Source organism: Aythya marila (genome assembly GCF_965140915.1).
Source record: "Aythya marila genome assembly, chromosome: 7".
Classification (NCBI taxonomy): domain Eukaryota; kingdom Metazoa; phylum Chordata; class Aves; order Anseriformes; family Anatidae; genus Aythya; species Aythya marila.
This window is the reverse complement of record NC_139048.1, coordinates 2,458,409-2,486,021: the sequence shown is the minus strand read 5'-3', so window position 1 is coordinate 2,486,021 and position 27,613 is coordinate 2,458,409. Positions and strand designations below refer to the sequence as shown.

The following is a 27,613-nucleotide window of genomic DNA, read 5'->3' as shown; positions in this document are numbered from 1 at the left end:
AACAGACTTAAAAAGCTGGTTTAATTTTTAACACTTTTACTGCTGCTTCCTTCCGCGCTCCCCCTACTGTTACCCCTTCGAAGCGCCCTGTTTTTATGATGAAGAAAACAAAAACAAAAACAAAAACAATTTGAATTAGGGGAGGAGCGGTTCAGAAGCCAGACTCGGCTGTCTGAGTTAGTTTCATGTTAGTTTAGGGAGCTTTTAGCGAGCTGCTGCCCAACTGGGGCCTACCCGGGTCCCCACAGCGACGGCCATGCCCGCCCGCCCGCTGCGCCCCGCCCGCTGCAGGCGGGGCGGGCCGGGGCCAGCCCTGCGGCGGCCATTTGAAATCAAACGCCCTCCGCGGCTCCCATTGGCTGCGCCGCGCCACACGCCGCTCCCCTCGGGCCAATGGGGACGCTCCGCGCTCCTTTTCGAATGCGTACAGAGCTCCGCTTTGGTCTCCTTCCGCCATAGCGCCGGCCGTTACGGCTAAAAGAGTCCGTCCGCTGAGCGGCGCTGGGTAGAGCCGGGGGGCCTCGAGGCGGCTCGACCGGGGCTGGGTGTGCGGGGCCGTGTCCCGTCGGGGCGGCTCCAGCAGCTCCCGGTGCCTCGGGTGCCTCAGGTGCCTGTAGCGGCTCGGCGGAGGGATACGAGCGGGCGGAGGCGGCGCTGGCGCGCGCGGGAAGGGCGGGAGGGGGACGCCGCGGGGAGCGGCGGCGGCGGCGGCAGGAGGAGGAGGAGGAGGGAGCCGGCACCGCGCTGAGGGGGTGAGCGCCGGGACGGGGCGAGGTGAGGGGGGACGGGGGGCTGCTGGCGTTGGGAATAAACCTTAAAACCACACGCGGTTATTGCTTGGGGAAGCGGAGTGCCGGGGAGGATGCTGAGAGCGGGCTGGGATCGCTGCTTGGTGCTGGCCTTGCGCTGCTTGTGGTGTGGGGATGATGGGTTTTAATCCCATACGCGGGTTATAAGTGTTTTTGTATGGCTTGCTTTAAAATCAGCGCTATTTGGCGCTGCACCGTGCATAGGCAAACAAGGGTTTGCTGGTGGAGGGGCGCTGTCAGTGCTGTCACACGCTGTGTGTGTCTGTGGGAGCCCCTCAGGGACCCGGCCCCGCAGGGCTCCTGCCAGGCCTTACCCCTTCGTTCCTTCATTTGCTGACGGGCCAAGGGGTGAGAAATGTCGTGGTTTGGTCAGGTTTGTGTTTAACGCAACGCTGGGGACCCTGATCCTGTGGTAATAACGGGTGCTTCGGCCTCCTCCTGGGGGAAGGTGACGAGGCAGGTTTGTTGCCCCCGCTGTGCTGCCAGCTCCCTGAGAGCCCAGGAGATGCAGTCGCTTCTGAGACCCAGCCTGCAGCAGGGTTTCTGTGAAACCGCTGCGGGTGTGAGAACTGGCACTGACAGAGAGCTGCAGATAAATAGCTACAGCCGCAGTCACGGCTTCTCTAGGTTTACTCCAAAGGCAGCTTTACTTGAAAGCCAAGTCTGAGATACATCCCAGTACATGAGAGGAAAGTAACATGCCAGGAGTAGGTGAGCAGGAGTGACTGCTTGCCTGAATATAGCTTTAAATCCCCAATGGAACGAAATATTGTACGTGTGGTCCTGCCTCTTTGCAGGCTCTGATGGATAACAAGCAGCTATCGCATACGTAAAAGCGGTATTGCTAAGTTTGTGTGAGCACGTGATGACTGCTCTTACCACTTATAAGCGTTGTTTCCTCCAAACGTGTAGTGCCCGCGCTCCTGTGCATGATTTCAGCCAATGCTCGTGGTGGATAGTTCCCAGGTGCAGGGAAACACATGGAAAAGGCACTTTGTTCACGTGGCACGGGCACAGGGCTCTTCTGCTGTACTTTAGGAAGTGTTTTGAATGGCATTAAAAAAGGGTTATGTTGCTTTACATATTTATAAAAATAAATCATTGCTTGGATGAGTAATTTTGACATTCTCACGTAGGTAAGACTTCTTATGTTTGAAGATGCCGCTCTTCGGGAAAATAATTGTAATTAAACGGAATGGGACCGATGGAATTCACTTTCCACTCACTGCAAGTTCTTGTTTATTTGGAAGGTGAGAATGAGTTGAGTACTCAGATGCATTGAAATAATATTAATGATAGTTCCCATGGACAGAATCTTTTTAATATTTACTTGCAAGAAAGAAATGTTTGTATTTGTGAATGCTGTTCAAGGTAGGAAAAGTGGTATTGGACTAACATTACTTGAGCGGAACTTACTGTTTGTCATCGCTTTTTGACCTTTCTGTGTTAAAAAAGTTCTTTTTTTTCCCCGAAGCTTCTGTCAAAGAGATCTGATAGAGCTATGAGATTACAAGTATTCTACATGTGACGTATGTACAATTAGCAAGTGGTGGCACTTTTATCTGCGGGCAGGTCCTAGAGAACCAACCAGTGCAGAAGGGAAAGTGGCTTGCATTCAACTGTGATCATACCAGTGCTTTTTTGTATGTATTTTATTATTATTTTTTTTTAATTATTTTTTTGGTTCTCCAAGGCCTCAGTAATGGAATGCACGAGCTAGTATCAAGAATTGATAAATGTTTTTATTTCTCTTGAACTGGGTTTGCTCAGCACTTCTCTGATTGATTGATTAATATCTTAACTAATTATCCAGTCCTACATCAGATCCCGTACTGCCAGTCTGTGGGAAGCACTGCAGTGTCAATAATACTCTTCTTTGGCTTCAGCAGAGCTGCCCAGGCAGATGATAATTAGTTTTAATGTCTTTTTAGGCTTGTCATGATAAGATTTTTGGTTATTTTACCTTTTTTCCAGTATGGATTCTCTGGCATTACAGAAACATAAGCTCCTGATATTTTTTTGTCACAGTTGAAAGCCTTAGGTGGTTCATTTCTTCCCGTTCATTGCCTAATGTCCTGCATTTTTTTTCAGACTTAATTGTCTTCAGGATCTCAACTCTTTTATCCAATTAAGGTGAATGAGTTCAACGCTCCCTGGTGGGTTAGGCAGGGCAAGCCTGCATTCTAACAATTTTGGCCACTAATGGTAATCTGTGGCTTCACACTGGAGCCAGTTCTATAATAATTGGCTTTACTGGCAGATGAAAAAGCTGCTTCTCAGCCAGCTGTGCCATACTCAGACACTGTTTGTTTTTTGTTTTTTTTTTGATCTCTGTATTGTTAGCACTAGGACAGATTTTGGACAGAGTGTATTTTGCTGATAACGTGACTTAGAATCCAAGCTTTAGACTCCGCGTTTCTCTTTCAATCCTTTTTACTGCAGTGCTGTTTTTTTCCACCACTTTTCATCACAGAAATTAGCACCAAGTACAGCATTCCCCCCGTTTCTTACCTGGAGAACTTAGTGACTACTCTCTTGCCTTAGGTCTGTTGGCATATATTAAATGTATGTGTCCAGAGAAAAGTGGTGGAATTTGAACTGCTGATCACATTCACTTTTTTCTTTGGTGGAGAAAAGGTTTCCCTGGGGTAGCAATAACTTTCTGGCTTTTTCCTAGTGTTCCAAACTCTGTTGGTGCAATAGACATCACGTTAAGTATTTCATTCAATGTATTTTCTTGTCCCTTTGTTCTTCTGTATACAGTCATACAAATTATTAGCGGAAATTTGGGATGTCAAAGCACCAAATTCTACAGCAGTGAGATTTTTTTGTCTTCTCTGCATGTCTGTAAACACAAATTATATTTTCACCTCTAGGAGAACAGAATGTGACATCCGCATCCAGTTGCCTCAGGTCTCGAAAGAACATTGTAAAATTGAAGTAAATGAAAACGAGGAGGTAAGATATGCATATTTTAATGATATTTGTATTGCATTGTTGCATCTCATCAGGCTACTGAAATTTTTGTTTTATTTCTAGGCAATCTTGACAAATTTAAGTACGGTAAATCCTACGCAGCTGAACGGTAGCTGTTTTCAGCAACCTGTACCTCTGAAGCACGGAGATGTGTTAACTATTATTGATCGTTCTTTCAGGTAAGTGCCAGTGACAAACTGTCTCTGACGGAGACAATGCCTTGATCCTAGAACATGTTCTGCAGCCAAACAGTGTGGGGAACTCTGGACAGTCTCTACCTGCCAGATGAAGATACAGGAGATAGCAGTAGATGATTGGGAAAACCTAAAACATCATTTTACCATTTTCAGAAAGATAATTTAGTTTATTTTGTATCTCTTTACAATGTCTTATAGAGCTTCTTCAGAAGGCAAGACGGCTTAAAGATTTTTTTTATTACTTTTATATATTATATTAAGCTAAATCAATAAAGATAGAATTGTCTGGAGAGATCATTTTGATTTTGTTTCAAGGACAAACACATTTCTAGGAGAAGAGAATATTTTGATGTAGTGAAAGTATTTTAAAGCAATATGTTGGTATTGCTGGGAGTGGGACAACTCTTTCTAGGTCATTTATCTTAATCATGGGAATTTAGTTATCAGCTATTTAACCAAAAAATGCTTGTTTTTATTTTTAAAATATTTCATCCAGGTTTGAATATCCTCTCCAATCAACTCCAAGAAAAAGGCGATCCAGATCTCCAAAAGATGAAACGCGGCAGGTAAATTTGTGGTGACAGGCTTACTTATAAGTACATCGGTATCAGTATTGATAAGGATAAATTCTATTTCCCTGTTTTCGTTGTGGGTTTTGTCTGTTTTTTTTTTTTTTTTTTAAATGAGGAATATTTTTTCAATCGTAGGCTAGCTTTCTGTTTGAAAACGCAAATGAACTCGTATCTTTTTTAAACTCAATATATTATTTTTAGAGTTATCAGTTTCTGTTAATAGATCTATTACTCATCTATTAAGATTATAGGCAACCTATTGAAACTAATCCTTATCTTTTTTTGAGGAGAGGATATGATGCAGGAAACAAAGTATTAACGTTGGATATACTTGTACTTTTAAATGGGGATGTTTGCCCTAGAACCTGAGCATTTTTTTCCTCCAAAAGTGTGTTGTTTTATGTGATAGTAAATTGTTGGAATTTATAAATATCAAACGAAGTTTATCTTTTAATAATTTATTTGCATTTGTTTCTTTTTTTCATTCCCAACAATGTTTTAACCCTTCAAGGGGATATTGCTACTTAGTGAGTACCGTGGCTATTGAAGATTTTTGTACGTTATGTTTCTCTTATTTAAATAAAATTCTTCCACTAGGTCTGGTACAAAAGTGAGCTTAGAATGTGCTTGTACATGTTCATATGCTACAGCTGCTTTTAGAGCTAATAATGATAAAACAAGACTTGAGCTCTTGCTGTGTGGAGTATTGGTTAGTGTTCTTAACTGGTGAAATGTGCTATTTTAATTTGAGTGCTTTTAAACCTGTTCAGGATGCAGTGCTTACACATTTATAAATTTAGTGTTTTTCAATGTTCAGTAGAAAGCTAAATAAATATTTGTTGCTCTGCTGTAATGTTGTACAAATTTACAGGTTCTTCATGTTCAGCAGGTGGCAGAAGTGGAGTTATTACATAAGCAAACTTCAGGATCTAAAAGATCTTCAGGTTGGTACCTGTATTAGAGGGGGGTTGCGTTCATCTTCCTCCTTAATTTTATTTTAATTCTTAGCATATGGAGGAAAAACAAGGTTGAAAAGAGCAAAAGAAATATATTTAAAGATTTTTCAAACTGAGCACAGTACACATTCCTGTGTCAGTGTACTACTGCATTGTACTTAAATGCTGTGATTTACCCATGCCAGGGGAAAACACATTGTTGCCTTCTGACAAATGGGCAGTAACACTTTTTGAGAAACAGTATTGAAAGCTTTGCTGAAATCCCAAAAGATCACGTTTAAGGATCTCCTTCCTACCCCCCCATCTCCTTTTCCAAAAGTTGATCAGTGTGCTTTTTCCTTGTCTGTTAGTCTCTACATCTTTACGTGTATTTCCCGTTGCATCTAAGAGAAGTGGACATGTCAGCATTTGTTTTAGCAGACGTTCATGCTGGTATATGGCAGTGTTGAGACTGTGGATGTGTAAATGTTCACGAGGGCTCAGCTTCTTGTGGCTTAGAAAGGCAACTTCTTGGATGAACCCTGCTAGCTGACTGCTCTGTGCGTGGAAAATGTGAAGTGAAGCATGTTACTTCAGGCCTCCAGCATGCGTGCGGTCACTTGCTCTGTCTCATTTGGGAGGTGCTAGCTCTGTTTTATTGTCTTGCTTTACCCTAGAGAAGCATTGGTACAGTTAAAAAAAAAAATAAAAAAATAAAAAAATACAGCACCTGGGTAAATGCAAGACAGAAAACTGACTGAATTGTGGAAAGCTGATCTCAGTGATTGTTTAGTTCTGGGTTCACAGATTTGTCTTGTGGCAGCCATGAAAGATAGGTATATAAGCCACCGAAGAAAAACAGCAGCATGAAATACAAATTGCCTTATCTGAATTTGGGATAAGGTCCAGATTGCAACTTAAAATTTATTAAACATTTCACAACTAATGTTTTTATTATGAGAGAATTGTTATTGTAAACAGCTTTGTGCACGGTCCTATATCCTGGAGCCTGGTTGCTAGTCTTGGTAGAGGAAAGGAGGGAATTCTCATCTGTATTTAAGGAACTTTACTTATGTTTCTGCTTTTTTTTACATAACTTTGTTTTTGCTTTGCTTATGCTGTAGATCATTCTGAGTGCGAAGAACAAAATGCTGATGAAAATAAACAAAGTACAGAGGAAAATATGTCCAAAGCCTTACCAGTTAAGCTACAAACACCTAAATCTTCATATAAGATAAAACAATCTATTAAAAAGCAAACTGAAATGTCTCCCTTTAGTAAACTCTATGAAACACTGAAACATGAGATTAAAGTGAAAAAAACTCTGCAAGGAGGAAATGTACCTGAAAAAGCTGGAAAAGAAGGTGGTAAGGGTGCCCTGCAGGAACCAAGTGCTCAAATTACATCAAGTTGTGATCTTGTAAACCCGACTAAAGGAAAAGAAAATGGCATAAGTGAAAATAATGAAGAATATAAAATGAAACAAGAAGTAATTAGTTCAGAACTTAATCAAATCTCAGTGGTAGGAAGTGCTACCAAGAAATGTTTTACCAGAAGTCCGCAAACTTCTGTTTCAAAGGAGATGACAAAAAGTATTCGCAGGAGAAGTAACTTGCAAGATCATAAGGAAGAAAGTACGCCAGGTAAAGCTAAAGGCACTGAAGTTACAGCCAAAACACCCAAACCCAGTAAGGAGAATGACAGAAATGCAGCGTGTCTGCTGCAGCCATGCTCCATAGAACGCTTGGGTTATGCGGATGAGGTGAAAATCTACAACTCTGCAATAACAGCAGAGAAAATAGCACAGACAACAAACATGACAAACGTTTCTGAAGTAGACAAACATGTTATGTCTACACCAACCCCCAGAAGGAAGAGTCCTCGATCTTGTTTCATGTCACCTACCAACGAAGCTACTGGGGTGGGTTCTGTAAATATTGGTACTCCGACAGCTCGAGGAGATGTGCTGTTGGAACTTAAGTCTTTTTCAGAAATTTCAGCTGAAATTCAAAGGGAAGATTTAGTGTGCAGAAACGATAGCCTCCAACAACTGCCTTTGGCAGAAAATAAATGCGTAAAACAGAGACGAAATAGTAAACAACATACACCAAGAAAATCAGGGAAAGTAGAAGTGCTGAAAGAAATCTGTGATCAGACAAATGTAGATTCAAAAAAGAGAGATTCTGAGTCTCCTGCTTCTAATTCCAAGAGTCCCAGAAGAAATGTCAGGCAAAGTAAAGAATTTTTAAACAAAAGCATCCATTCAGAGACACCAACTTCAGGAGAGTTAACATCAGAACTGGCATCTCCTGCTAGTCAGAAATCCAGCTCTGGAAGAAAAAGGGGTAGGCCGAGGACCTCTGAACTGCGAACTGAGAAAGCACTGGAGACAAATGCAGTTGAAGAACACGACAATAAGACTGTAGACAGACAGGACAGTGGAACTCAACAAGATCTGACCACCAATGGGTGTAATCAGAAATCAGATTTGGAAGATGCCAGTGTTCTAAGACCTCGGAGATTATCATCAAAAAGGTCTTCGGGAAGTGCTAGTGTACTGGAAGGCAACGAGGCTGTTTCAGAAATGAATGTTTCTGATCTGTTGGCTGAAGAAGAATCAGGTAAATAGATTTCGCGCCTTGTTGGCACTTAATTGGAGAAAATCTCTTAGTTTTTGTGAGAATTTTTCCATTTAAATATATAATTAATTGCATTATTAATTAATAATGTTGGTTCTGTAAATTTATCATGTTTTTATATATATGACCCTAAAAATAACCAATAATTTCTATAAAATTTTCTCCAATTGAATGTAAATGAGTTACTTTCTAATATGTTTCTGACTTTAAAATGCCCAAGTAAGCATTGTTTCCTGTGCTGGTTAAAATGGTGACTTCCTGGATTCTTTGATTTGTGGAGATATATTCAATTATTGCTATTTTTTGTTTAGGTAACACAAAAACAGTATCTCAGAAGAGGAAGAGCAGTGATCTGTTACCTCAGCCTTTAGGCAAGAGAAAAAGAGTGTCTTTTGGTGGTCATCTAAGTCCAGAGCTCTTTGACAAAAGTTTGCCTCCCAACTCACCCCTTAAACGAGGTGCGATTCCTGCAAGACTGAGCTTACCGTTTGGAGGCTCCCCACGTGCAGTGCTGAAAAAGGCTCAGGGGCTGAAGCACTTTGCAGTCCAGGTAAATAAATGCTGAGGCTAATTGAGTTGATAAGCTAAGTAGTGCGAACAGAACTTGTAAATTCAAAGACTTCTAAAAATTAAAAATAAATAATAAAGATGTATGTTAGGAAGTGGACATATTCATTGGGAATTAATATGGTATTTTTTAATCAGCGTTTTTAAACTTTTTCCTCCAAAGGAGGATGTGCAGCTTATTGTTCGTCTACCTCTCTCTATCCAGTGGGTGTGTTTCATTTCACCACACGTTTTTGCTTCTTCTCATGCATGTTTAGGAGTATATTTGTGTGCTTGTGCTTAACAGCAGAATCTACTGGCACCAGTTAATCGTAAATAGCAGAAAACAGACGCAATCTAGAAAAAGTAGTTTGTTGCCAGACTATGCAAGCTATGGCCATGTGGCTTGGCCAGAAGTCTAAAAACATTCAGCTGCTGATTTAAACTAGTGAAAGCCTGTAGTGCACTTTATGGGAATAAGACTGTTTTGAATAAACTAGAGTAACAAAGTTAATTTGTTCAATTGGATTTGCACAGGCTATTGGAGGCTTTTGAAATTTAAAAGTTGTTGCCAATTTGCTTTCTTCTTAGAGAGTAACATCTAAGGCTTTTTCAACTGATCTGATGCTATTTTATACCATTGCATTTACTTTTCAGAGATAGAAAAGAACATCTGTAGTTTAGCTTTGCACAGTAATTTTTTATTTTTTTTTTTCTACCAGGAACTTTCTGTATGTTTGCAAAAAGAAAAAATGTCACCAAAAAAATTGCCAGCCCAGACACCCCCAGCTGCCTCTTCCCCTGACTCTGGAAAAGCAACACCGCAGCTTCCTACAGGCTCTCCAGCACCTTACACAAAAGGACGTTTCTCTGTTTCGCACATCACAACACCATCGCCAATTGCAGAAGAGCAGAACGGTGTTGCAAAAGATATGAATACAGGGGAGAAAAATGGTGCCCTAGAGAAAACACCTAAATCTAATCGTGTTAGCCAAGATGATGAAACCTCAGTGGCAACACCTAACAAATTAACAAGAAGTTCACGACGTAGTTCAAAGAAGACTCCCATGAAGAGGAGGAGTGGTGCTGTAGCAGTTATCAATTCAAAAAGAAGAAGCGGTGCCTCTACTGCCAACTTGCTAGGTTTGTATCAGCAGTTAATTTTAATAAGATTTCAACTGCTTTAAAAAACAGCTACAAAACTGAAGTAGTCCTATTACTAGTTTTATTCTGAGACCACCAAATGATCGATGTATATTCTGATGGTTTGGGGGATTTTTTTTGAATCATCTGAGAATTGCAAAATTTTATGTTCTCACACTTACACATTGCTTTAGCAATTAGATTTATAACATGGTATTTAGAACACAAATCCTAATACTCAGAAACTGAAAAATGGTAGAATTAAAGTTCTGTTAGGTTAATTGCGGTATTGATCCTCCAAGTCCTCAATTTGGAGTAGTACATAACTGATACGATTTCAGTTCAATAATTTTTGTTGGTGAAAACATGCATTTTACCTGTATTCAGCTTAGTTTCTTTATGCCTTTTTCCCTAGCCAGTTCACACGCTGTCAGTTGTAGACTGGACTGCCTGTAACTGTTGGGTGTATGGCAGACATGGATGATAACCATTGAGACACAAATATTTTAATTGTTGAACATTCAAATTCAAATGTTGGTCAAAATAGTTTTGATACCATTGGAAAAATTGAGAGGGAATCTGGTTCTTGAAGATTTAATCTTTACGAAAACACTTAAAGATGAGATGTCTTTAATTTATGAAAACAAATTATATCAATTTGACTCTTTCAGAGTCAAATTTAAAATTTCCCATCAATATCAACATTCATCTGGCAATTTATTATTCTTTCCTATCTTCATTTTCTGTAGAATCATTTTAAAGTTGTGAATAACATGCTGTGTGCAGTGTCTCAGTGATAGCCCTATTATATGGTGAGATAAAATCACAGGCCTTCCTGGTTAATCCTGGATATGTTTCACTTAACAAAAAAAAATAAAATAAAATTTTGCTGTTAAACCTTACATTCTGTTAAGGAAAAATTCAGGTAAAATAAAGTGCAAGACTGAAAGGCTTATGGCAAATTTGTAATGAGGAAAATATTTCACAGAATCGCAGAATATCCCGAATTGGAAGGAACCCACAATGATCATCAAGTTTAACTCCTGGGTCCTTAAATGACCGCCCAGAAAATCAGACCACATGTCTGAGAGCACTGTCCAAATGCTTCTTGAACTCCAGCAGGGAGTGAGGACAGAATGAGGTCAGCACTACGTTCCAGAATCTGTGCTGTATGATGCTTTTTGTTGTGGAAACGGACTGGATGCTTGGACAGTCAGTCGTTAAGATTCAGCTTGCAATTGTGTTTTCCAACTGGAAGCATTTTCCCCATAGCTCTTGAGCATAGTTTGATATTGCTGTTATCAAACATTCAGACTTCTAGTTCTGATTTCTGACTGCAGCAAATCCTTTGGAATCATAAATAGCTGTGAACTCCTGTTTACACAGCTGACAGTTAAGGTTATTGTGTCTGTTTTGCTTTGTAGTTGCGAAATCTTGGGCAGAAGTGGTAAAATTGGGTGTTGCAAGACCACAGGCAAAGGCCGTTAAAAAACATGCCCCAAAAGGAAGACCAATGAAGAAGACAACACAGTCGCCAAAGGTATTTGTTTTACTTCTTTTTAAGGTTTGGGGGTTTGCTTAACCTTGAAACAGCTTGTTGGCATTTAACTGCAGAAGCTGGAAGTTTGAGATTTTGGCAAGATGTTAAATGGGTATTGGTGTCTTTCTCACAGCGTGTAAATCTACTTGAATTTACTGAACTGTATTAATTCAAAACATCTTAAGAATATATCTAAATAACCAATTGTGTTGTGTGGATGGAGTAAGTATTTGTCCCTTGTCTACAGTTGAAGCTGTAGTGCTGTTTGAAAGAGGTTCTGTTACGGTTTAACCACTTTACGTGGTGGTGAGGTTGGTCGTTGGATGATTGTGAAGGTCTTTTCCAACCTAAAGGATTCTATGCAGGTGGAAAGGAGTAAGACTGAAGCACTCTCAGGATAATCCCTGAGCATTTCTGAAAGCTAAGAAAAGTTGTCTCAGATGCTCATTGAGCATAGTCACTCTAATCTTAAATGAATATATGAGCTGCATTTCACAATGAATCAGCCCTTTAAAGTAGCTGCAATTTAACACTTCTGTACACCCAGCAGTCTGTATTAGCTAAATGTGACCAGTAAATTTGTGGAATCTCTTGAGTGATTCTGGCTAGGTTTTAAATAAAAGGGATCTTTGTGTCCTAATTTTTATTTATTTTTTTCCTTTATAGACTCCAGAAAGAAAAATAAAAGGTCATTTTAGCACAGGGCACGCAGAGTCTCCTGCTACAATAGTTGTAGGTAGAGCGTACTCTACCACTGTTAGAATGGCTGGACAGGTCCCTAAAGTGGTGAAAAATCCAATCTTGAAACAAAACTTGAATATGGATGAGAGCTTCACAGGTACGTTGTGAGATTTTTAAAACCTGTTACTGGTTCTGCCAACTGTGCTTTTTTTTTTTTTTTTTTTTTTTTTTCCAAAATAAGTGCTCATTTTTCTGAATATAATTTATAGGGCTGGCTGAGATGTTTCAAACTCCAGAAAATACGAGTGGAAAAAGATCACCTTCGAGCACTGTTCATAACAGTGATTTTACACCACCGTGCACCTCAATGGACATTTCTGAACTGCATACTCCTGAAGAATCTGGTATGGTTGTTAATGGGAAAGAAATATTAAAGTATACTTTGGGGTAGCTGTGTCTGCAACTCACTGACAGTGTGTAGCCTAATGCTAGGCAGACTTAGTGTAGAGATGAAGCAACTTGCAACCATTGATTTTTTTTATCGTGTATTGGAGGACGTTTTTCCAGTAGCTCCAGTTCATTTTTTGGTAGGTGTTTTTTTTATTCATTCAGTTTTATATCGAACTTGTAAATGCTGAAGTATTGTTTCAGACAAACCTTGTGTTGAAGCATGGCAATCCTTTAATCATTTGTCAGGGGATACATCTAGATTCAATGACAAAATCCTACGGCAGGGAGTGGTTATGCTGTATAATTTTGCAAAGATTCTACTTAAGAAAAATGTCAGATTAGGAAGATTTGTGTTAAGATGATACTTAGCTTTTTTTTTCCTGTCTTTTGCATATGACTTTGCATATCAGTCGTGTTCCTGAATAACTTAGAATTCTTTAAATTCTGTTTTACTAAGAATTTAGCAAAAGTGAGCATCTAGTGAATCACCAACAAAAATCAAGAATGAATTATCCAATATTCAGAGTAGTAATACTAATGATTTTTATCAGATTAAATAAAAAATCATCAAGGTTTTTTAGGCTTAATTTTTTTAACGTATGCTGTGCCTTGTAGGAGCTAATTGCCTTCTTGCTAATTATCAAACCAATTGCTGAAACACAGTTTTGGATTTAGCTTGTAGAAAGCTTTGGCTGATTGAATCCATTTTTTACTTAGTTATACAACGATTGGAATGTTTGGATTTTCTGCTTAGTTTGTTTGCCAAATTAGATAAACCTACTGTTTATTTCAGGAGAGATGATGGTGTCACCATTAAATACTCCAGATGCTTCAGAGCAGAAACTGGATTGTCAAGACATTTCCTATTTGCTGAGAGAGAAGGAATCTCCAAAGTCTGTGTTTGACATAATATCCACCAAAACTCCTGAAAGAAGAAGAGCTGTGCTGGAAGAAGATCTTGATGTGGATAGTGTGTCAGTAACTGCAGAGAAACAAGCCTCTCGGGTGAAATTGGCAAGTAAAAGGAAAACTCCAGATCAGAAATTGGAGTCAGTCAAGGTTGTATCAGGCATCAAGCAGCTATTAAGAACCCCAAAGAAGAAGCCAGAACCTGCAGAGGTTCTGTCGGGCATCAAGCAGCTCATGAAGACCCCCAAGCAGAAACCAGAGCCAGCTGAGGTCCTGTCGGGCATCAAGCAGCTCATGAAGACCCCGAAGCAGAAACCAGAGACTGTAGAGGTCCTTTCGGGCATCAAGCAGCTCATGGAGACTCCGAAGCAGAAACCAGAGCCAGCTGAGGTTCTGTCGGGTATCAAACAGCTCATGAAGACCCCAAAGCAGAAACCAGAGCCAGCTGAGGTCCTGTCTGGCATCAAGCAGCTCATGAAGACCCCCAAGCAGAAGCCAGAGCCTGTAGAGGCCTTGTCAGGCATCAAGCAGCTCATGAAGACCCCGAAGCAGAAGCCAGAGCCAGCTGAGGTCCTGTCTGGCATCAAGCAGCTTATGAAGACCCCCAGGCAGAAACCAGAGCCAGCTGAGGTCCTGTCGGGTATCAAGCAGCTCATGAAGACCCCCAAACAGAAACCAGAGCCAGCTGAGGTCCTGTCTGGCATCAAGCAGCTCATGAAGACCCCCAAACAGAAACCAGAGCCAGCTGAGGTCCTGTCTGGCATCAAGCAGCTCATGAAGACCCCAAAACAGAAGCCAGAGCCAGCTGAGGTCCTTTCTGGCATCAAGCAGCTCATGAAGACCCCCAAGCAGAAACCAGAGCCTGTAGAGCCTACTGATTTCCTGTCAGGCATCAAGCAGCTCACAAGGACCCCACAGCAAAAACTGGAACCTACTACAGATGAAAATGCCTTACAAAAATTGCCGGAGACTCCAGTACAAAACAAGGAGGTAGTAAAAGATGTGACAGGAGTTAATTTAATCCAGAAAAATCCAAAATTGAAACATCAGCCAGTAGAAGACATGGTTGGGGTCAGCCGTATTTTCAGAACTCCAAAGGAAAAAGTTGAACCCATAGAAAATATGTTTGGAATTAGTAGATTAGTGCAAACTCCAAGAGAGAAATATCATCCAGTTGATGACTTTGTGGGTCTGGAGAGGCTTATGGCAGAAGCCAGACAGAAAAATTCTGATTCTGAAGTGGACTATGTTGGAGTTAAGGAAATGTTTGATGCATCAGAGGAAATGAAGGTAAAATATTTTCTTTAGCTTCTGGAAAGAGTTTATTTAAGCTTGGAGCCTGTGGTTGAAGTGAACTCTTAGGCCATCTAATAAGACATGTTTTATATCATTGTATTTTCATTAAAATATCTCATGCACAAGACCTGTGGCTGACAAAATACCTTCTGGAAGAGCACCTGATGTTTATTTGAAAACAGTAAAGTTAGCAACCTGTGTTTTCCTTGGTAGCTTTGTCCAGGTGAATGGGTAAAAACTAGAAGATGCAGCTGATCACAAATTTGAAGGAGCACTTTTTTTTTCTAGTCATTTGTTTCTGTTATGTTTAAAGCACCCTTAAATTACTTACAAACTACAATGGAGTTCTTTCTGTGCCTTCCTTTTCATAAGTGGGATATATGCATGTTTGTTTTTTTGTACAGCTTCTTCATAGCTTGTAGATTAAATTCAAAACACTTTTTTTCTTTAAACATCCAAGAGCACTGAGCTTTTGCCAAAATTTTGTGTTACCATGTAGTCAGTTGATTGCTCTTCACACCCATAAGGCTTTCATTCACTGCTTGCTGAATGGACACCAATTCTACTCTGTTTGCTTGTATTAGTATGTACTTTGTTTAGAGGAACCCTATCTAAATGGCTGCTGAGGCTGCTCTGGGTTACCATTTTGACCTTACAATTCGCACCTTCATCACTCTTGTCATTTGTGTATTTTATTAGCATTGATTTTTGTTGACTCCCAGATCCATAGATTAAAATGAGTATTGCTGGTCTGTGTAGAACTACAATAAAACACTTCAAAACATTCAAATGATTTAGATTCAATAATCCTCTTTTTCTAATCTTACTAGACAATTTTCAGCCCATTTACTGAATGGTTTTTAAAACTCTACTATGTTGTCTTTCACTGTAAAAACTGCTACACTAGCTCAGATAAAAAGTATTAAGTTCAATTTTGTGCTAGTACCAAATATATGATGCAGTTAGCAAACGAAGTTGGCTTCATTTTCTCATAAAGTACTTGGCAGGACTTTTTTCAACTGTTTCACTCCTAATTTTCTATTAGTTAGTTATTTCTTGTCCTGTCAGAAACACACAAATGTATTGATTATTGCTTATTTCCTTAGGTCAGGTCAGAAAATGTTATGGATCCTAAGCAAGAAGATGCTGTAACTGCTTGTACTAATGGCAGTCATGAGTATGGTAAGTACAAATACTTTTATTTTAACTAGAGTAATAATGAATATACAGGACTGTGTGGTGTTAGTGAAGTTCCAACACGTTGTAAAAATTCCAAATCTCATAGTATGGAAGGAGCAAAGCAAGCTCAGGGAATTTGAGTAGTAATCTGTAACAAACATCAGTGTTGACATTCTACTGGTGTTAAAGAAATGGTGTAGTAGTTTGATGTAATAACAGTGGCATCTCCAAACATACCAGTGTTTTAAAAAAAAAAAAAAGACAAAAACAAACTAACAAACAAACAAAAAAAACCTTGATAAGGTATCCACTTAAAATCACCTTTATTTGCAAAGACTTTCAAAATATATCTTAAAGCCTGAGTGCTACCTGTCAAATAAAACAAATAAATCTGTGTACTAAACTGGGTTTTATTCTAGGATTCTGTTCAAATCCCTATTACTTCCTCAAATTAAATATGATTCATTTGAGCAAGACCACTTTACTAGGAAAATTAAAACTCAAGAGATACTTTGATCAGGCATAGTAATGTATAACTTTTGATTGTGCTCTTTTCTATATTACAAACTTTGTAGGAGGGAATAAAACTGTTTTAGAAGACAAAGGAAATACTTCGCAAGATAAAGATTCTCAACAAAAGTTGTCAACTAGTGAAGACCACTCTACCCAGAGACTAACAAGGGGCAGATCAAGGAAGACTGTACATCCACCTTCAACAAAGCAGTGTGAAAAGGATTTAAATTCAAAAGAATTGCAAGGTCTGGAGAAAATGAGCATCCAAGAAGAGACGGGAGAGATCAGTACTTCAACTTCAGTAGCTAAAAATACAGGAAGAGGAAGGAGAACAAATCCATGCATGGAAAAAGAAATTGTTTCAAAGCATCCTGATGAGAAAACAGTTAAAACCATTTCACTTGTGGAAAAGCAAGTTGATACTCAAAGACCGAGAAGAGGTAAAACTAAAGAACCAAAGGAGTTAAAACATCCTAGTGAGGATATTGAGTCTCGTGAAAAAGATTCTTCAGTGCTACAAAAAGATCCTGCAAATAGGAAACAGACTTTGCAGGAGTATGACATCAGTAGCACATCTGTAACTGAAGATGATCAAAGCAGAAAGACAGAAAGTGTATCTAGTAGCAGTCAGGATGAAAATCACCAACTGCAAACAGATTTAAAAAAATCTGAAAACGCATCTGACAAAGGTAGTGTAGAAGACAGAGAAGAAATTCTTCTATTGCATCAGAAGAGGTCTAGAGGAATGAAAAAAATAGAAAACACAGAAGCACTGCTTCCACCCAAAAGAGCAAGAAGAGCTAGGAATGAACAGGTTGAACAAGCTCCTTCAGAGGAACTTCATGGGACAACAAGGAAACTTCGTAAAGACCAACCAGCAAAATTACTACAAGGTGATGAGCAGACTTCTGGGACTGCCACCACAGAAGCATCTGGAAACAGAACTGAACTTGAAGTAAAGGTAACAGAAAAAAGAGGTAAGTCTTCAAGAAATGCTAGAAAACAGCCAACAGAAGTAAAAACAGACATGTGCGGGATGGCACTTGAAAATACACAGAATGTTCAGAAAGCAAAGGAGACTTCAAATGAAACCATTACCGAAACACAATCAGCCACCAAAAATGAGAGGAAAGTATCTCTGGGAGATGAAGCGGAAAATGCTCAGGAAAATACTACAAAGGCATCTCAAAGATTAAAGTCAGAATCACCTTCTGGAGAGACAGATAAAATGCCAGTTACTGTTCTCAACTTGGAATTCAAACAAGAAGCAAACAGAACTAGAAGCAGGAGAGGGAAAAAAGACTCTTCAGAGAAAAAGGCTGATGAATTTGCCCAGGATGTAAACAGCCTAGATCTTATGCTTAAATGTAAGTCAGAAACAGAGGAATCTTCTCCCAAAGAGTCTTCAGCCTCTAGTTGTGTCAAGCAGGCACACCAAGTAATGAAAGACCAGAACAACACAGCTGACACATCAGTAACTGCTCTAAACAGTGACAGCATTGCTCATAGACATCAAAAACAGACAAGAAATGAGCAGGAAGCAAATGAACCAAAGCAACCTGAAATCCTGCAAGAGAATCAAACACAAAAGAATGGAACTACACATAGAAGACTTAGAGGCAGAAAAGTTAATTTTAAACTTGAAGAAGCCAGTTCCGAAGCTCTAGGAGAAGAAAGGAATTTACCTGGGAATGAGGAAGGAATGGCTTGCAAACATGATCAACGTGAGGCTTCAGAAAATCCTTTAGAAGTAAGGAGGAGCAGAAGAAGGCAAGTTGATTCCATTCCACAAGCAGCTTGTTCTACCTTTACAAAAAAAGAAACCTTAATTAAAGATCATAGTAAAGATGAGACTTCTACAAAAGATCAAGATCCAGCTTTGGAAGCTATTCCCTCTTCAACAGAAGAAGTTCCACTGAGAGGACGAAGAAGGCGAGAGGTTGCTGTAGCATCACAAACGGTGAGTTCTCTTTCTACCAGACAAAAACGTGGGTTGCTAGAAGGTGATGATAAAAAGATGACTGTGAAAGAAGATCAAAATCCAGCATTGGGAAATAACACTTTGCAGGCAAAAGCAAATGCATCAGCAAGGGACAAAAGAAAAGAGATTGATCTAGCAGCAGAGGCAAAAAGTTCAGCTTCTCTCCAGAGAAAACGTGGCTTGTCAGAAACTGATGATAAAGAGGAGAGTACTAATGAAGAACAAAATGTGCTTTTGGAATCAGTGTCCTGTGCAAAAGCAAAGCCATTAGGAAGGGGTAGAAGGAAAGAAACTCCTCCAGTGTCACACACAACTAATTCCATTTCTCTTAGAAGAAAACGTGGTTTGCCAGCAGATGATGGTAAAGAAGAGGCTTCTAAAGATCAAAATGTTCCATTAGGTGCAGTTGTTTCAAGTCTAAAAGATCAACCGAAAAGAGGCAGAAGGAATGAAGCTGCCATCTTGTTAGAAGCCACAATTTCTACTCCTGCTCAGGGAAAACGTAACTTATCAAAAGAAAGTAGCAGAAATAATAATAATAGGAAAGCTAAAAAAATGATTTCTGAAAAACCTTCTTCCGAAGAAAAAATTGATCTTTCAAAAGGGTACTCAGGGAAAAAGTGTAGTATCACTTCACTGGCTGTTAGTTCTAGTTCACTTCAAGGTTTGCCAGAAGATGGTAAGAATGAAACTCCCGAAGAGCAACAGGGTATACTTTTGGAAGTAACCCAATCAGGAAAAGAAAATCCATCGAAGGCAGGCAGAAGGAAAATAGTTCCTTCCAAATCTGAAGAAACTAGTTCAACCTTTCTCAGGGAAAAGCTTGTCTTGCCTGAAGACAGAGGTCAAAACGGAATCCTTAAGGAAGGTGAAGGTACAGCTCTGGAAAATAACTCATCCCAGGAAAAACATAGGCAACTGAGAAATAAGAGGAAAAATGTACAATTCAAACCAGAGGCAGCTACTTCTCTTTGTGATAATGGCAACTTGCCTGAAAACGGCAACATTTCGGAAACGCAGTGTTTGATACCCACTGGTTCTGAAGAAAGTAATCAGTCTGGAAAAGGAAAAGAGGTTACCCCTACCCAACAGACAACTTCCACTTCTCGCAGAAGAAAATGTCAGTTGCCAGCAGATGATGTACCACCCAAAAAATTAAAATCAGGTGAGGGGAAAAAAATTGTTTTCTATTTTCTACATATAGCTAAGTTTAGAATTTTGTACACGTTGTTATTACTGTTGGCTGCCATAGTGTAATGTAAATAGAGAGTGGGTCTTTAATGTAGCAAAGAGAGGTAAGTAAAGAAGGGGCTAGGTTATCCTGTACAAACCAGGTATTTCTCCAAAGCAGAATGGATTGATTGTATGGCATCTGACAGCTGTTTTCCTCTTCTGCTGAGTTATTCAAATGCCCTCATGCTCTTCTGCTCTCTCAATCCGTAACTTGCAGGTTAAATAACAGCAGTTAACTAACTTACAGGTGGTGATGAGCATAGCATGATAATTATGTTTGTAGCACCCATTGTTTGTGCTTGTTTTCTCCTAAATACCATCTAAGCTCCTGCTTTTTTATGTCCAGTTTTTGGGTAGCTTGTACGACTCCTCAGTGCTGTAATGAAGTTGGTGCTAGAAGGGCTTGGAGCTGTATTTGAGCTCAAATGACAGCAGAAGTTCCACGTGTCTCTCACTTTTCCCGTTTTTCAGTTTTATTTTCCCCAAGCTAATAGAGCTCTAGCTTCAGACACTTGAAATATTCCTTAAACCTTTCAGCTGGATGTGATAAAATTTTAAAGATACCACGTTGTAATAAGAAATTATCGTCAAATAAATATAATCAAATGGAAATAATGAATCCTTACAGATACACGAGGAATTTTCTGGCAGGTTATGTGCATTAATCCTATTGTGATTTGGCCATGCTCTCAGTTTCATTTCTCTTCGTCTCTTTATCTGTTACATGTGCTTATCCAAATGTAACACGTACATCTATTGTGCCAGGTATTGTGTCTTGGTTTATTGACTTCACACTTCTGCTAGTTTTCACTTCTTGACACTACTACGTGCACTCCCCAAAGGACTAATCTCTTTAGGTGCTTTTCTACCAGTCTGAATAGTTTCTTTTGGGGGGAGGTCCTTATTCCCCACATGGATTTTAATGGTGGTGCTTGGGTCGATGCTCATCTCTTGGAGCAGCTTCACTGGTCTGTGCCATCTAGATTCTTCCATAGGCGTCCAGTGTGTTTGTTAGAACTACAAGCCTGACTTTGCAATTCTAGCTGGACAATAAAATAGTTGCTGTACATTCATTTTTGCTGTTTTTTTCTTCAGTGTTATATATGTTTTAGTTTTACATATCAGTAGAAGAATTTTTAGCTAAAATAATAGCTAATTGGTTTTGGTGCTCTCATTAATGTTAACCTACTTTCAGAAATAGCTGTATGTCCTTGGGGACCTATTTTAAAGGATATTGGATGTGCAGAAGTGTGGGTTTTGTAACTGGTTTGTTGAACTCATAAATGTAATCTTTGGAACGTAGTCATTAGGGACATCTCCCTTAAAAAACAATGTAACTGAAGATTGACTTTCTACAAAATGCTTGATTTATGATGTAAATTTACATTTAATATTTCTGTCTACGAATAGAGAATGGTGAAAACAGATCACCCAAAACAGGGAAAAGAAACAAAACTGAAGAAAAACTTGAAGGCAACGTGAAGACAACTCAGACTGCTGGAGGGACGAACAGGACAACAAGAGCAAGCACAAGAGCAAGTGCAAGAACGAGAAAATAGACTTAACAGTTGAAGAGTCAGTTTTTAGAATGATTCTGTAAATGAAATTGGAATTTTTAATGTGACTTGACTTACGCTCAGATTTTAAGTTCAGATTTTGTAAAGCAATCACTGATGATATTATCAGAGTACTTTTCTTAATGTGTTTACAGATATGACGCCGCCTGTTTTAGTAGATACATATAGTGGTTCCTAAACCATGCGATGCTTGTGCAGAATGGCAAGCAGAAAAATAAATCTTTTATGCTCGTATTTATCCCCTTTTTTATGGTAATGAATACAGTAGCCAGGAAGCCATGTTACTTTACTGCCAGTGTAATTGTAAGCTATTTTCTGCTTAAATTTTATGTGCTTAAGTCTTATTTTTTCATTAAAGTTCTGTAAATATTCTTTTAAAAACTATAGATTTATTAGTAGAACTACTATGAATGAAAATGCTATTTTTTAAAGAAAAAAACAATCTTTACTGAGTACAGATTTGTAAGCCATTAAATTTGTAAACAATTTGGGACTTCTGTGTTTTGTGTTCTTAGGAATAATTACGGATGTAATTACTACTGTCCTCTTACAACCATATTTAATTTTTTTTAGCCACATGCCATAATTTTTGGAAGTGTAATGTGGGTGTCTCTGAAATGCAGGCAATTCTCTTGTAAACATGGCCACGCTGTGCAGTGCTTGTAAAGGGAGGTGAGCACTGGGAGGGAGGAGCAGTGAGTGTATGAGGTTGTGATGTTGCCCTTTTCAGAGCTGCAGCTGATGTGGAATACTGAATGTGGTTTGGAGAATATTTTCTAATGGTCAGCATCTGATGGCCTGTGTTGGTGTGCCCACATCTCAAAGGGTGATAGCTTTCTGCTACTCTATTAAATGCAAAAAAAAAAAAAAAAAAAAAAAAAAAAAAAAATTCAGCTCAGGTATCTAACTGCATTTTTAAGACCCCAATTAAGAACCTACATTTTCATATAGTCTAGGAGAAGTAATAGATTTCTATGGAAGACCAGATAGAGTTTATGTTCCTGATGTTTTTCTTAGGGCTTCTTTTGGAGAAGATGAATGGCTCTTTGGGCAAGTTCTGCTTTGTGAAATCTGCATTTTCAAGTGTTACCATAAGAGGAGTGAGGGGTTGCTTCCACCAGCTTAGATTTCAGCCTCTGAAATGAGAGGAGCATCTTCACCCAAAATGTTTAATTGGGTCTGTGGTGCAGGATTTATGATCATCCCAAATTCCAGGTCATGTAGTTTCATGCTTCTTGTATCAGCAACAACTCAAGCAGTAGGTCTAGACTAGTAACCTTGGAGTTTTACAGAATTTTACCAATTTTACTGGATCTATATGAAGTCCTTGCATGTTGAACAACTCCAGTTTTTCCTTGCACTCATTTTCTCATTTTCTCATGTTCTATTTGTGACTCAGTCTCCTTAACTGCAACAGGGAGACTTCACAAAGCCATTTTCATGAACCTAATCCTGTATCGGCCCCTACTGGCTGCTGCTTAGAAGTATCCCTTTCGGTTGGTTTGGTTGTTTTCCAAAGAAACCTGGTGATAGCCACCAACAGATTCAGAAGAGAAAGAGGACAAAGCAGCTTGGCATTTGTAACCCCTTGAAGGTGATATGCTTTGGATCAATTTGTCATTTGGCTTGGTTGCTTTCCCTATGCAATGTGGGTAGAAAGAGGAAATAACTGCAGTGCTTTAACCTCTGGAAGCTCATGATATAAGTACACTTCCAGGTCAGCTCCACAGCCTTGCTGTCTTCTGTGCTCCCATCTGTAAATTTTCTCTGTTTTTGCAGTTGTGTAAGAGAAGCAAGTGCCTCTAAGTTGCTCTATCTCTGTCATTTCAGTCTTTAATATCATCCCATAATTATTCAAGGCAGCAATTTCTAACAAATCAAAGTCCTAAGGCAGACCCCATTTTTTTTATTTTTTTATTTTTTTTTCAGAATAAGAGATAAGAGGGCTGAACTCTTGTGCTGTGAGCAAATGCTCTATTTTAATTGCATCGCACACAGCCTTAATGATAAGGGATCATACCATCTTCCCTAATTTAGCTAGTACGTGTTCGATAGTGAGGCGGCCTCCATACCAAAGGAGATGTAAGCCTTGGGCAGAGGCACGGAGTTGTGCGGGTAGAGGAAGAATACTTGCCAAGCAGCTCCTTAGCTGCTTTGTTTTGCATTTGTTAGCTGCAATTAGGATATAAGAGGGCGTCTTGGCCTCTGTGCCAAGCTGTGCAGAGTGAAGAGCTCGTCAGCGAGATGAGCAAACGGGCATTTTGTTTGGGTTTGTTTGGGTTTGTTGAGTGTCACAGGTTGTGCAAACAAGACATTCACCACACAAAGCTGTACATGTTCTGCATAAATGTTACTCTTGACTCATTGGATAAAACCTAATTAAGGCTTTCCTAACGGGGCAGTATTCTTTTTTTTGCAGACCAAGTTCTTGAAAGAAGCAGGAGGGGGAATTCACGTCTCCTTTTCACAAACCATTTCAAAAGAACTGAGAGAACACCCTAACTAGATAGCACCACTAGCAGCAAATAAATCATCTTTCATAGCACCTGGCACACTGCGTTAGGGTATCACACATCCCACCACTTCAGCTGTGGTCAGCACAGGTCTGCTGACGAGCGGGGGCTAACGAAGCGTGCCAGAAGCCGGGCTGTGACTGCTTAACCCCACTGCCACGCGGGGCCTGAGCTCGCTCCCCATGCAGCCACTCGGGCTTATTAATTGGGGCTGCGATCCACAGGAAAGTAACTGCTCTGTGGTTGTTTTCTGTTGAGCAGCTAATGCTCAGACTAAGTAAATTGACTTGAAATATCTAATTAATAAGTAAATAATAGTCCATAAAGAGCAGCTGACTCTGTCTGCTGAGATACTACAGAAATGGGGCCTTGCTTAGCAAAAGAAGTCCTAACGGCCTTTTGGGGCAGTGCAAGAAATTCCCCACTAAAGATGATTGTTAGTTTTGTCCTTGCTTTTATTCTAATAACCAGTCTCATCCTAACTCACACTGGCAGAAAGAGTGCCACACTCTTGTTTTAAGACAGTATCTGTGACTTTCATGCAGCAGAATTGGTAATTCTACAGGTTACATTAAAGGTTTTAAACAGGATTTTAAACTCAAGTATTTGGTGTCTCTGATTTGTTTTGAAGTCTGTCTCTTCAAAACTAGTAAACTGATATACATGTATATATATATGTATATATATGTATTTTAACAAGTTTTAAAGATCAGCAGCCTATGCACATCATTTTGGGGAGCAATGGTAACAGTGGTTTGAAGTAAATTATGCGTCTGTTTAACACAGTATAGGAAAAAATAACCTACTTTAGTAGTAGAATCTCAGAGAAAAGCAAAGTCCTACCAACACACCTACAAAGAGAACAATCTCCACTGAACCATACACATGCAAACGTTATAACCTTATTGAGAAATACAGCTGAACATAGGCATATTTTCTGATTCTAATTAATATATATATTTTCTCCAGTGATTTTGTCTGATATCTCATTTTTTGTTTGCTCCTAGTTTGTGACTATGTATATGTAAAGTATGCATATAAAGTTATCAAAGTTATACACTTATATATATTTTTCAGAGCTGAGTTACCAATTTCTGAACATACTAAACACATAATTAATACTTGATATACATTTAATATCTCTGTGGCAGTGAATTAATTTATTTTCTACTTTTATATTACTATTTAGTACAAGCTAAACATGAGTAAAGAAAAAATGGTATCCATCCCTAGGCGTGTCGACCAGATCTGTACCATTACAGTAGTTCAGGGGGACAGAAGGTGGTCAACCTTCATCTCGTGAGACTCACAGCCTCACAAGGAAAAATGTAAGTCATAGGATTATTTTCTGTAACATAGTACACATAAATATCTTGCAATTTGTTCTCAAGTATAGCTAGGAGTCTCAAGTTAACTCTTTTCTCAAACATTTTGATGGCAAATATGAATGTGTGGTTGTCATCCCATGTCTTGTGTCATTGGTCATCTCCTGGGTGTACACCGACACTCGGCTCAGGAATCTTCACCGACTTTGATACTGCCAAATCAATACCCTTTAGGTTATAAACTCTACAAGAAGCCAGATATTTTTGCCTAAATTGAATGCCTAGCTTGAAAGAGCCCTTCAGAGCTGCAACACAGCTGACAATAATTCCCAAACTGCCCTACTTCTATTTCATTCTGCTTCATTTAATGTGTTTCTGGTAGGCTTTTTGATTTTTTTCTGAATGACCCTCTTTTGGTTATTCCTACAAAAGGTGAAATCAGCTGGGCAGGCACAGGAATCAGGTAAAGCATTTGCAATTCCTTCTTTTCTAATGAAACTCCTTGGGAAAATGAACCCTGAAAGGTGGTGGTGTCCTTAAAGAATGCAAATTGCAATTCTTTTATTACACTAAAATATCTTCTAAAATGGTCTGAGTCTCAAGCTAAAATATTCTGAGTCTTATGCTAGGTAAATATTCAAGGGAAAAACAAGGGTACCTATGCAGAACTTCTGAAAGAAAGTGACACAAAAATAATTTAAGAGAAACTCAGAAATGCTGTAATGCTCATTTTCAATATAAATTGTAAAATATCCTATGTGGAGATATTTATAACTCAATCACTATCTTGATTTATTTACCTTTGGGATGTGACTTTACAGTGTCCTCTTCTGTCCCCAAGTATGAACTATAAGTGATCATGGCAAAGACTTTATTTATTTATTTATTTATTTATTTATTTATTTCCAAACACTGTTTGGCTTTCACTTAAAGAAATATTTCTGTATTTTTCATGAGGCATAAACTGAAAACATAAGGTGGAGAAACAGCTGATCCTTAGCATTGGAAGTGTATGTAATTTTTAATATAAAGAGGTATTAAAGTGCCAGGCAGATGTCGCCATAATATCTTTATCTGCAGTAAAACTTTTGTCCCCCACATAATGTGCTACGTGTCCATTGAACTAGGATGTTTTGATTATGGATTTTGAAAGAATGTAATTAAGTTTCTATATATGCCTCACTGCTTTTAATGCCTTGCCCTAGAAAGTTTTTGTTTGACAATAGTGAGTAAAATAAAGTTGACTTTAATTCTGATTTTTTTTTTTGTTTGTTTATAGTTAATGTAGCTTTCAGGGATTCATAAAAATATGCTTACAGTTACTCATGACTTTATTTGGATTCATAGTTTTCTCTGTATGTGCCTATATATTTTTATATTTATGAATATATTTTAAGGAGGAGAGAGAGATTTAGACAGTAGAACAGTAGAGAATGAGTACTAAATAATGTTGGTGAAGAGCGGTGGTGAATATCCATGGCCAGGTAAAATAAAAATAAGAAAGAATGTCATAGCTGCCTTTCTTTTCATCAGCAGACTGTTTCCTTTATACCAAACTAGGGAGACGTAGAAGAAATTGAGGTGCCTGACAGTGCATCAGACTTTTTTTTGGTTCAATATATTTGAAAATTATATTCTGAAAGGCAAAAACATATATATATTTTATCTGTCCAAAAGAAACAAGAACATTCCATAAATACCTGCAAGTATGTAAAGATAATATAATTTCCAGTAATGGTATAATATATACTCTCTAGAAAGGCTTTTAAATAAAATTTTAAATAACTTTTTACATGGATACAGTAAGATAGTAAATATGCAGTCCATTTTATTATATTTTTTTATTATTCTATTTTTGTTTAAGAGCCTGGTCACACTTTATTAAAATGGCTAACTAAAATATTTGCTGTAAGGCTGAGCGTTTAGTTAACTCGGTATTCATATTTTCTAAGCAATCTTGAACCAGTACTAAAGAAGAAATAAATATTTTAGGCCTTATTTTCAATAGAGACATCTGACTTCATAACATTTCAGCAGGAGACTTTGTCCTATTTTTCTTGGAGTGTTAGTGTGAACAGCATTTAATGACATTTTGGCTGCTGTGCTGTTGGTCATCACTGGCCTACATTGGTTCACTCTGGGCAGTGTAAACTGTAAACCTATACCAAAAACTTATCTCCACAGTTCTTAAAAACATAAGGACTTTCTACTTTCATTGCATAAATAAGGTTGAAAAAGCAACCTGATTGTCATTGAGAGTTTAAAAGTCTTCCAAAAAAAAAAAAAAAAAAAAAATCCTGACATTAGATTTTAATATTTCAAACCTGTATTGTAATCAATGGTATAGTTTATATATAGATATGTCATTTACTCTTGACTTTCTCTTTCATATCCAATATCCTTTCTGTCTATTGTGAGTTCATAGCTCAAAAAAGTTTCTTGGTAACAAGATCAGCTGCTTAATTACAAGAAAACCTGTATTGGTTTGAATTTTCCATCTTTTAATTTGTATCTTTCCGTGGCATTCCTCTCCTGACTTGACACTAAGGTGCAGTGCTATTTTGAGAGAACAGTGTGATTGTAGTTGTTAACCTTGATG

At 38.7% G+C, this 27,613-nt stretch overlaps 1 protein-coding gene across 4 annotated transcripts; it reads left to right on the top strand.

Annotated features, from left to right (window-relative positions):
* The first annotated feature begins 726 nt into the window (after nucleotides 1–726).
* MKI67 (marker of proliferation Ki-67) lies at nucleotides 727–21,646 on the top strand. 4 transcript variants are annotated; one of them, XM_082764478.1, is made up of 16 exons: nucleotides 727–752; nucleotides 1,946–2,059; nucleotides 3,686–3,767; nucleotides 3,849–3,964; nucleotides 4,479–4,548; nucleotides 5,444–5,498; nucleotides 6,614–8,110; nucleotides 8,440–8,678; nucleotides 9,397–9,817; nucleotides 11,242–11,357; nucleotides 12,024–12,195; nucleotides 12,308–12,442; nucleotides 13,282–14,687; nucleotides 15,800–15,875; nucleotides 16,448–19,531; nucleotides 21,010–21,646. In XM_082764478.1, the coding sequence occupies exons 2-16, from the start codon at nucleotides 1,968–1,970 to the stop codon at nucleotides 21,156–21,158; spliced, it is 7,710 nt and encodes a 2,569-aa protein (XP_082620604.1). In that variant the 5' UTR covers nucleotides 727–752; nucleotides 1,946–1,967; the 3' UTR covers nucleotides 21,159–21,646. The 4 variants fall into 4 exon arrangements, with proteins under 4 accessions (XP_082620604.1, XP_082620603.1, XP_082620601.1 ...); XM_082764477.1 differs by having other exon boundaries at nucleotides 5,441–5,498; XM_082764475.1 differs by having other exon boundaries at nucleotides 5,426–5,498.
* The last annotated feature ends 5,967 nt before the right edge of the window (nucleotides 21,647–27,613 follow it).

Coding starts and splice junctions, on each gene's coding strand:
- MKI67 (XM_082764475.1), top strand. CDS start 1,968: ATGCCGCTCTTCGGGAAAATAATTGTAATTAAACGGAATGGGACCGAT. Junction 3,965..4,478: donor ATTATTGATCGTTCTTTCAG/GTAAGTGCCAGT, acceptor TATTTCATCCAG/GTTTGAATATCCTCTCCAAT. Junction 9,818..11,241: donor CTCTACTGCCAACTTGCTAG/GTTTGTATCAGC, acceptor TTTGCTTTGTAG/TTGCGAAATCTTGGGCAGAA.